The sequence below is a fragment of the Sesamum indicum genome, unplaced genomic scaffold (genome assembly GCF_000512975.1).
Source record: "Sesamum indicum cultivar Zhongzhi No. 13 unplaced genomic scaffold, S_indicum_v1.0 scaffold00165, whole genome shotgun sequence".
Classification (NCBI taxonomy): domain Eukaryota; kingdom Viridiplantae; phylum Streptophyta; class Magnoliopsida; order Lamiales; family Pedaliaceae; genus Sesamum; species Sesamum indicum.
In genome coordinates, this window is record NW_011628069.1 from 254713 (window position 1) to 266554 (window position 11842).

Below are 11842 nucleotides of genomic sequence, written 5' to 3' on the forward strand. Positions count from 1 at the left end.
GACCTTGGATATTTTTTTTTTGGGGGAAAAAGATTTTAGACCTTTAAGTATTATCATTATTATATTTTTATTATTAATTTGAGAAAATCTATAAGTGTTCCATTTAGAATTTTCAGACATTTTTTTGGTATTTTGTCCTCCAAATGTAAATGTGTAATGTATTGGTCGGAATTTCCAACCTAAACAAAAAAATAGAATTGCCTCCTTATACTTTGTTGTACATGCATATATGGGGTTCTTATTTTCTTTTTGTTTCTTATCATGGAACAAAAATTGTTTAGGAAACTTAGTAAATTGATGAACATGCGCATGTTGTAAAGCATTATGCTGATGATGGCAAAGAAAAACAGGGGGAACTACAAGCAAAGCACAAAGTTAATGACGAATTCTACAATTATATAGAGGCAGCTAAGCTCCCTCCACATCTTAAGGGTAGGCAAATTACACTTTTGCTCCCACACGATACATAGTATTGTATTTTTTATTCTAAAATTTATGAGCTCAGCATAATCGATTCAATAGATTAAAAAATTATAGCATTTGGGATAAAAAAAAAACTGTTATAATTTTTTATTTTTTTAATTTAATCTTATAACTTTAAAATTTTGGCATTTGTGTCCTTTTTAGGCCAATCTGACTAAAAAATTAGATGTGACTTGTACATGATTAAATTAAATAATAATTTTAATTTTGTAATTTAAGAGTGATTGACATTTTTAGTCCTGTAACTTAGAGTTTTTTGAGATTTTTGGTTCTACAAAAATTGATTTGTAGGAGAAAAAATACAATTTCCAGCCAAATTGACCAATAAAAGACTAAAATTATAAAAAATTTAAAATTATAGGACTAATTTGTGAAAATAAATTCGTATAGGACAAAAAATGTCAACTCTTAAATAACACAACCATTTGTGTTTCTCATTTAAATTCTTTGATTATATATATATATACATACGTATGGATCAAAAACCCTAGCTATGCAATTCAGTTGTTTAATCTGTTTTCGTCGACGTCCGATAATGTTGGCATCAAAACCGGTGTTAGTTTCAGTTAATAAGGTAACACGTACGACATACAGAAACTAAGTGAGGATGAATTGTTGGATTAGACATCACGTTTGATTTGAGCAGCAAAATCTATTCTAATATTTTTACAAGACTGTCAACGTCTCAACATTCCGTTTCCAGCAAATACGAATCCAATTTCCTCTGTCCCTCAAATCAAATGATCACTACTCTAAAAACCTGTCTTAAAATCAAGAAACCCTGTCCAGTACTGTTCTCGACGTAAACAGATGCGTGAACTTGAGCGTTATAAACGCCTTCCAACCCAGAAATCCAACACCCCCTTCTGCCTTACACCCCACATCCTCATCTTCTCTTCTATTCCCAACTGGTTTCCACTCTTTCTCTCTCGCTTTTCGGCTGCTGCTGCCTGCACATCTTTAATTTACCTCTGTATAAATGGCTGCCTTGATGATGTTTCCATTCCATGTATCAGCATTTCATGCACGTGTCATAATTAATATAGGATGTCGCAATCCACCGGATGTGGCAGCAGCAGCAGCGTTTCTCCGCCGTCTGAGGGTGGCCCGTCAGCGTTTGCAGGTCGCCACCCGGTTTACCGGGGCGTCAGGAGGAGAAAGAGCAGCGGGAAATGGGTTTCTGAAATCCGGGAGCCCCGGACGCCCAACAGGATTTGGCTTGGCACATTCGCGACGCCTGAGATGGCGGCGGTCGCCTATGATGTGGCGGCGCTTGCTCTCAAGGGCAAAGAAGCGGAACTTAATTTTCCGAATTCAGCTTCTTCTTTGCCTGTTCCCAGTTCCACCTCCCCGAGGGATATCCAGGCTGCAGCCGCAAGTGCGGCGGCGCGGTGGATGCTCTCGGTGGCGGGAATGTCAGAGCTCCTGCACCGTTCCCGGAAGTCCCGGCTGCGGATCATGAGTTTGTAGACGAGGATTTGATCTTTGATATGCCTAATATTCTCGTGAACATGGCTCACGGAATGATGATTAGCCCTCCGCGCCTGGGTCAATTTGATGATGAGAGTAATAATTACGGAGAAAATGCGCATGATGAGAACCTCTGGAACTATCCCTGATTCACTATCATCTGCTCTGGCTTTAGAGTCTGAAAATCACCTGATCAAGATCGTTTCGGGCATCAGTAATAATAAGTAATATATATAATCTCGTACGGGGAAGAATATATGACGAAACTGAAACGATCATATATATGTGTGTGTGTGTGTGTGTGTGTGACGTTCATCAATCTGTGTTGCTTGTAAAGGATTTGCTGTTTTTCCTTGAGCAGTTGTGTATTACCAGTTGCACCTAATGCCTTGATATGTGATAACACAGATTCCAACAACCTGATTGATCAGCGGCTTCAACGACAAAGAATAATCTAAAAGTTCAAACTATTACACAGAATCATACGTACGAAATATCACATTTAACGTACATATAATTATGTCTGAAGATCATGAAAAACATATATGGTTCTAGGGTTTTCAATTACACCACACTGGCATACTTTACTTTCTCATGAAAATCGACCTACTTACAGTAGATTGTTATATATAGTCCTTAATTTCTGCAAGAAATCTAACATTGTTATAATGCACTTCAAGAAAGACCAATATCCCTCGTCTTGAAAGCAGTTTGATAACTGAAAACAGACATCGCTGAACTTAATAAATTACAATCGGCCGTTGAGATTAATTAATTAGAGCAGCAAATGATGGATCGATGAGGGCAAATTAAGATTTATTACAACAGGATGATGAGATCGAGGTAGCAAAGATTTGGAGTTGTGAGGGCGAAAAAGAGGATGATATTTGTGATGGAATGAGGATTGATGTGAGATGATTTGAAGGGTTTGGTGAAGAAAAGCTATCAGGTTGCCTTGATTAGTTTTTTCAACAGATAGGAATCATTTAGTCGTTGATTTTCTAGGGTTTTGATCAGGCACTGTTTCATTGAATTTTTTGTGTTTATTTCTTTATAATATGAATATATATTGAATGGAGAGGAGAGTGTTAGCAGCAAAAGATGATGCCCGAACATGGGCCCCGCCCCTCTCTTTCGCAACCTGTCTTGTCTGTGTCGTCGACTAATACGCGATTAAGAAAGGTATTTGCCTCATGAGCGCAATAATTAATTAAAAAGATTGTATAAATTCATATATTTTGTACCTTTTTTTGGTTTATGAAATTATATTGGATCTTTATTCTAATTAATTTTAAACTTTTCGATAAAATAGAATCATCAAGTTAAAAAATGTTAGTCATGAAGATTGTAAGAAATGTAAAAACAATGTGATCAAGGTCATGTGCAATGTGATCAGTTTCATTTTTGTACTAATGACATATGGACTAAATGTGTCATCGACTTATTATAGAACTAAGATTTTTTTTTTTCTTCTTACGGTTCTCATGCTATGTTAACAAAAGTAGCTGAAAAAATTATAAAAATCCAAATAAACAAGGTCATGTGCAAGAAATGTAGTAATTTCCTGCCACCCAATTTAGTTTTTTTAATTAAATTTGGACTAAATATATTATTTCATTTAAAACAATTTTTAAATCAAACACGACGAAAATTTCCATCATTTTATAATTAGTGAACCAAATATTATATTTTTTTTGTTATAAGTTATTCAAAACCTTTTAGACAGGAGGTGATGGGGGGTGAAAAATATTTTATTACAACTAAATACACCACGTTTTTCAGGACCCTTATTTCAGCATTTGACGATAAGCAAATTAAAAAAAAGTTGATATATGTATTATTCGCAATGAGTAATTAGGAATATCCTTTTGTGCACTTTTTACAAATCCGTCCTCCCGAGTTGCCATATGACATTTGTCACATAATTTAGCTTTTTTCATTACATCCTCAATGTTGTCGAATTTATTAATTTTCCCGGCCGCATATATAGACTTTGACATTAATGGATCCTCCATAATTCAAAACACTCCAAGTTTCAGTGTTTTTGTAGAAATTTGGCCCCAAAAACTTGATCGATCAGCCATCCATAACCACCCATGCTGCCTCCCTGCAACTTCCTGTCGACCTTAGCCTAATGATCATTTATCAAAATTTATGAGAATAAGAAGAAAAAAAGTTTAATGTATACCACAAATAACTTACCTGGTCTGAAAAATATATATATTAAAAGAAAAACTTATGAATCCATAGTTGCTCAAAAATCAATTTTTGTACGAGTAGATTTCATTACAGAAAAAAAAAAAAAAGTATTCTCTAGTGACTACATAATCAATTTTATTTACCATGATCAAATAAAATTAATATAAGAATTTGATTTTTTTACGACAGTTAATTAACCTTTAATATGGTGTTTAATTTAATTATTGTGTAGGAGTGTCGCGGTGTGGGTCGGGTCAATTTAGGTAATTTTTATTATAAATATAAATTCGATTGCTAAAATGCGATTTCTTTAAGTAATCCACACTAGTACAATATGAATTTTTTGAGATTAATTTATGTACCTTTAAAACTATGAAAATTGCCTCTATATGTAGAAGCACATAAATTAACCTAAAAAAATCCATATTGTACTAGTGCCAAGACCAACCCCAACTCAATCTTAACCTGCTAATGCACTGTGATTTGGGTTGGGTCGATCAATTTGGGCAGTCCTACAATTCTACTGAACGCCCCTAGTATTGTGTGAAAGTGGTTAATTAAATTCGCCACTTTTTTTAGTAATTAATTATAAGAAAAAGTTATATTTCTTGTACTGTATCCATGATTATATTTACACCCCTAATTTATGATCTATTTATACAAACTATTCATATCTTTTGTATAATTACAAAAACTACCATTCACAGCAGAAGAAATAGGGATAATTGTGTAATGATGCTAACATTTTTAGGGGTGTGTGTATGATCTTTCAAAAAAATAAAAGGTAGTTTGTGTAAATAAATGATACTTTGGTGGGTGTATGTATAATTATAAAAAAAGATAGGAATAATTTGTTTAAATAGACCATAGATCAAGAAGTGCAAATGTAATTATCACTTATAATAAACGGCCATTGACCAAGTTATACTAAAAGATTTTGTAAAATACTGTAAAATTGTAATGCTGCCCTGTTCAATCAAGTCAACTCAAATAAATCCACAAACGACACTCTAATTTATTGTTGGCTCGAATTCCACACTTCAAAAGTTAAAACAATGAAGTGTGTGTTGGGAGAAAATATGTATCATTAAGGTCTTAACCCAACAGTTACGGTTAAAATTTTATAAATAAATTTGAGATTATAAGTTTGAATCCCATTAAACGTGTAACTATTTATTTATTTTATATAAATTTATTATAATTTATTTCATAATAGTTGGGAGACTGCAGTTTGTAGAAGGAAATTTGGAGGGGCGTGTGGTGCAGCAGTAGACAAGTAGCAATAATTGTTGGTGCAGTGGAGATTAGTGATAATTAGAGATTAATTAAGCAAATTAGTGAAGACCACATAAGCGTAATTATCATATCTATTGACTCGCTAATTAATTAGGCAAATTGGTGACACATTATGTTCTTGAACTAATTAGATGGCTACAGCCCACTAATAAATAAATTAATTGTTTACAAAATTCACTACCGAAATTACCCGAAAAAACGCCTTTTTAAGTTGTGGGTGGGTGGGTTGGGGGGGGGGGTTCAGTAGATATAATTGTTTATATATATTATTTAAGTGCTTCAGTGCCCAAATTAAAGGGCTACTAATTTCCAATTATGGTGGGTCCCATGTTTTAATTAAAGTTTAATTAGATCTCTATCCAATTAATCCAGCTTGGTCTCGCCATTCGGCCGCCGACAATTAATACAAGAATTTGATCCGACGACATTGTATTCGATATATGTTCTTGTAGTAATTTATTTTTTCATTTAAATTATATTATTTACATTGAAATCATTAATGATGTACGTAAGGTTACGAACATTTCATACTTAAAATACTGATTGGAGTAAAGAAATAGTATCTAACAGAAGTGTTTGATAGTTGAATGTATTTAACGATATAATTAATAATAATTATAAAAAGTAAAAAAAAAATCAAATACTCATGACCAAAATTTTTGCATCATCACGATGAAGATTTCATAGAATTTTGTAGCAATATATACTTATTTTGTTTTTTCATGTCTTTGACAAATTCTGATTCTGAGTGTATAATGAAATGTAGAGTTGGGTTGGACAAAAGCGTTAATTTTGTCCGGACAACAAATTTTTGAAGCCCAAATCCTCCTTCTGGTTGGGCCCCGACAGTAACGTAATGGTTAGGAAAGGAGGCCTTCATGTGAAATCATCTAGTTTCTGAACACATATGTATATTGACTATTTCAGAAAATATGAAATTAATATTACTAACCAATAATAAATAATTCTTTTTGATAATTAAAAAATTAAATTATAATTATGAAGATAAGATTTTGAATAAAGAAAAAATAAATATTTAATATATTTAAGTAGAAGTGTTTCGACCAATGATATTTTTGCTTGTCAATTAAAAAAATATAAAATTATCAAAAATTAGTATTTGATCAAAATTAGCTTAATCGTTGTGTTGTATATATATATATATATATATATATATAGATATCTACTTCTTTTATAGGGAAAATAATTATTAATTAAGCGATCAAAATGGCAAGTAATATACAAAGATTCACATTCCCAACATTTCCATGATCAAAGAATCCCTCCAAACATCCAAGAACTCTAACCCGTGTACTAATTGGGCCATCACTATTCACTCGCACAACAAATGATCCAACAAAAAACACAACACTCAACTCCAAACCTACGGCGGACGAACATAAGCTATAATAGTGAAAAGCGTCTGAGCCACCGTCAGAGCCAGCAGAACAAAAGCAGCCAACGCCGAGATGAAAGACCACGGCGTGTTGAAATAAGTGTACTTGAAGCTCGCCCAATGGACATGCCAATGGTTCCTGTAATAGTGATTCACCTCATTGAACAGCTCCGACAGATAACACATGTCGATGTCGAACGACACGTCCTTTCCCATATTGTTTATGAACCTCGCAACCTCGGCATCCGCCCCGAAATAATTCTCTATAATGTTCCTATCACACAGATACTCCACATCCTTGGCGGTGTTGATCAAACAGTCCAACAATGTCGCGTACGTGGTCATATGCTTGGAGCAGTCCCTGTGGCATTGCTCGTAAGCCACGCAGTTGAGCAAGAACGAGCTCATGAAATCGTCGATGGTTATCGTCGGCATTTCCATCACACCCCGACTGAATTTTATTACTAAGAAGCTTTCTTCTGATCCGGGTTTTAATCTGATTCCAGCCCGCCGGAGCTTGGAGATGCATTGGATTACGTGGGTGTTTGTGTATTTGCTCTGGGTGGGCTCCTCGTACCCGTCGGGGATGAAACTCGTCCGGAGCAAGTCGAGGAGGTGCTTGGGTGTTGGGTTTTGGAATTTGTTCACGAATTCGTCGGATCTTTGGAGGGCGTTATTGAAGAATTTCAATGTCAAATTGGATAGAGAGGGACCCGATTCTTCACCCGGCATTCGGGTTAGGTCAAACAAGCATTGCAGGACGAAAAAGGGGATCTGATTTTCGAGCCGGATCAGATCCCTCAAGAAAAAGGAGTAGACCCATGACATCGAGAGCAGAGGATCATCAGCTTCAAACGGGACAACCCCTCCGAATTTCCTGAACAGCTCGATCACGAAACACCCATCAAGAACCAACATCTCGATGAACTCGTCGCCGGAAAAATGGATAGTCGCCGAGTAGCACTCCCTAGCTTCGGCTTCCAGCGGCTGAGCTGCTCGCAAGAAATCCTCCAAGCTCAACCCTTTGTCTGCCTGCTGCGTTCGCTTCAACAGAGTGCCCAAGAATCTCCACTTGTGCTCTTCGATCATCCTGAGGCGGGGGTCGCCGTGGTGGAATGGCCCGACGGAGACTATGTGCGGCTGATAGCAGCGCCCGTTGATGTCGATCAGGCTCTGAGGAACCTTGAAGATGCAGCAAGAGCTCTTGCCGGCAGATCGACTCAGGATTCTTGGCGTGTCGGCGATTTTTTGCTGCATCCGAGTCAATCGCTCCTTGTTGACTTGCCAGATTTTGACGACGTGTTCATCCTTTCGGTCGTCTTCGATGGGATTGTCGCCCATACCCACGAATTCTGGGAAAGCTGGAATTCAGACAATCATTCGACAGAGAATAGGATAGTAGTTGTCTGGTGGTGGAAAGTTCAGAAATTTCTGGGCGAGACTCAAAATTCAGATAAATTTGTTGAATACGTAATTAATGTTTTACAATATGTCAAAAGTATTAATAAATAATTATTTAAAATCAAAATTAATGTCCAATATTTTCAACTATATGTATGACGTGTTTGTATAATCATAGACCACTACTCTGCTTACTTATATTGTTGCAATTTATGGCCTACGGAATGATGACTGAAAAACTCAGTCGCTGTCAGAGAGAAAGGTACAGTAGCTCTGCAAGCATTATTATTAGGGATATTCACTCGTTCCTTCAAGTTTACTATAATTATATATAAATTCTTTATACATATATTGTTTGTATGTAATAAATAAATTTTTTTATTAATTAAAATTTATTTAAATTATTGATATTAATAAAAAATATAAATATTTATATCTAACGAAGACCGGATTTTTGTGTTGTATTTTATAAAATGCATGTAGCGGTTCTTTGGCCTATTTTTTTTAACATAAGAAATTTTTAATTAAATTTTAAAAATATAAGGGGTATTATGCAATTTATCTTTTTCTAAATCATAAAAAATCTATATATAATTACATATATCAAAGAGGAGAATGGTCTGCACTTACAACGTATGACCAAAGGACACTTGCATTTTTCCCTTTTCAAGATTCCCTCATTATTTCATTGTGTTTGCATTCTTTGTGTGGGTATTTCTAACAGTTACAAATAAGTTTCTATAACTTTTTTATTCAAAATATGTTGAAAAAAAAATTATAATTTTACATTTTTCATTTAAGAATTATATCAACTAAGTACCATAAGTTGTATAATTTTGCGTGCGCATCAATTTGTACATGAAATAGTAAAAAATATTATGTTGAGATTGAGTGTTTCCGACCGCTTTAAAAAAGCGTTTTTCAATTTTTTTGACTCTCAAAAAATATTTTTTAAGTGTTTGTGATGCTAACTTCTACTTCTAAAATGACTAAGAAAAAGTATTTTTAGGTTAGCTAGAAGCAGTTTGGAGGTTCTTCTAGCTGTTTTAGCTTTTTGTAAATAAATCAAACTTCATTTTTTACTACTCTACCATTATTATAATAATCTTAATTTAACTTAACGTTTTTAATTTATTTTTAAAAATATATATTTAAAGTTGATATTGGAGTTTTCAAATAATTTGAATAATTTAGTAATAATTAAAATTTACACTTTTAAATATTTAATGTTCTAAAAGTTTTATATTTTATTTGCTATATCATCTAATTATATTATTTCGTTCATATATTATTATTTGATTAATTAATAAAATAATATCTTTTTGTGCAATCATACAAGTTTAATTATTGTGTATGAATCAATATTTATATTACTTAGTGGGAGCATTATTAAATTAAACATATTTTTTAAAAAATAAAAATAAAATATGCTAATGAAAATAAAATTTATTAATTTTTCTAGAAAAAATAATTATTATTAACAAACAACAAGTGAAATAATAAACGAAAAATAGTATCTTTTTAACACATGCACAAAACATTCTTTAATTAATTAAGTTTATTTTATAAGTAATTTTTTTTCAAATACAATTCAATTTAATTTTTTTCTGCTTCTTACTTTTTTTCACAATAATATTCACTTTTAATTTTACTACAACTTTCAACTTTATGTCGAAAATTACTTTTTTGAAAATAATTTTTTTTGCAAACAGTCGATAAAATCCAAAATGGGAAATGTGGAGCTACATAATTGGATATTCCCATCAAATCATTTCCAATAATTGGTCTTTAGCCTGCCCTAGACCACCTGTCATATCTAGTCATTTCCTTAGGTGTAACTAAAAACTATATTATCATTGGCATAATGCAACAAATTGTGTTACAATCAATTATATATACACAAATAACAACTAATTATTTTTTTTTGTTTTTTAATATGTTTAAATAAATTGTGAAAAACATTACCTCATAAGCAGTGATATTATTATAGTTCTTTCTTATTTATTGGGTTAAAATATTTACGACAAATTAGAATATTGTTATTCATAATGAGTAAAATATGCATTAAATCTCTCGACTACAACGAAAATATACAAAATAAATCACCTACATAACCACATCGAAAGGCCCTTACCGTCAGAACCACATTGGAAGGCCCCGGTAATAGCCCCGATACTTAAGTTAAGTAGATCAAGTAAAAAAAGAATGAATCAAGACTGTAACAATGATCGGGTAGAAAAACTTATACCTGGAGCATGGAGGTCGACTATTATAGCTTTTGTCCAATTGTACGATTCCACGTAAACCACATACACAAAAAATGATGGAATGACTGTAAGAGGTTCATACATATTAGGGTTTAGAGGTATCAGAACTAGGTCGTAAAGACTCTAAATCAATAAAATGGATTTAAAAATTATATGAAGATCTAAGATGAGCTAGGGTTGGATTTGAATGCGACATTCATAAGATTACCCTACATCATCTGTATATATATAGCACAATGTAAAGCAAAATGAACAAAATAGTTGTATGTTAACCATATATGTATATTGTACATAAAGTTATCCGATCATGAATTATTGTTGAAATAGTATAATTAAGCCCTCACAACAAAAAAAAATTATCGATTCGAGTTGCATAAACGTGGTTATCTATTTATTTTAGTAATTCATTATTTTTATGGTTTCATTTAATTGTAGTCTATAATTTAAAGTTATCCAAATATTTACTTATGTTTTATATTTGAATGTATTGAAATGTGTAGCAAATTATATTCATTATAAAAAAAAAAAATAGCAAGTCATCTTAGGATGTTATTATTGCAGGCTAGACAATAGTGGAGGTAAGTTTTGGCATTATAAATTAATGGGGTTTAATGCAATTTATTCCCGTGATATTATAAATGAAAAAGTTATTTTTTTATAAAAAAAAATAGTAATTTACTCTTCTATGTCTTTAAAGTAAAGCAATAGGGGGTAAATTATTTTATTTAAAAAAATTTTTTTTGGAAGGGTAATTTGTACATTTACAAATCATATGAGAGTAAATTGCATTTTTTCCTTTTTTCCTAAATTAATGACTACTGCCAATAACATGCAAACACATACTAAACTCCACCAACATTAATATAAGTAATCATCCAATAATGAAGTATGAAAAGTCACATCATTATGGAGGTCTCATGACAACCACCGTTACTACTCTAATCTGCCAACTGTTTTTGCTTTTGCATAACCCCAAATTGATTGGATCTCATGCATATATCCAAATTTCCAGACTAGGGCAAGTAAAAATTTAGGGCACGTTCACTTTTGTTCCGAACCTACAAGGAAAATTGTGTTGATTAATTTATCATTAGTCAATTATGTTCACTAAAATGATGTACGGGATGTTTGATCAATTTTACTATTCAAAATTACAGTAGATTATATATATAATTGTCTAATTATTTAAAAATTAGTATCTTTTTGTTCAATTCACTTGTAAAAATATAATTTTGTATCATGGTAAATTACCATGACGCAAAGAAAAATACCGTGGTTAATATAAATTAATTATGATTTTGCAATGGTCGTTAATCCATTTTTTCACATA

General features: G+C 32.6%; 1 protein-coding gene and 1 pseudogene across 1 annotated transcript; one reads left to right on the top strand and one right to left on the bottom strand.

Moving 5' to 3' along the window:
* Window positions 1-1223: 1223 nt before the first annotated feature.
* On the top strand, window positions 1224-2381 carry LOC105179556 (annotated as a pseudogene).
* Window positions 2382-6676: 4295 nt separating this feature from the next.
* On the bottom strand, window positions 6677-8330 carry LOC105179539 (UPF0481 protein At3g47200). The gene has a single exon (XM_011103191.2). It carries the CDS (start codon window positions 8183-8185, stop codon window positions 6833-6835), a length of 1353 nt encoding a protein of 450 aa, XP_011101493.1. The 5' UTR covers window positions 8186-8330; the 3' UTR covers window positions 6677-6832.
* Between the last annotated feature and the right edge of the window lie 3512 nt (window positions 8331-11842).

Coding starts and splice junctions, on each gene's coding strand:
- LOC105179539 (XM_011103191.2), bottom strand. CDS start 8,185: ATGGGCGACAATCCCATCGAAGACGACCGAAAGGATGAACACGTCGTC.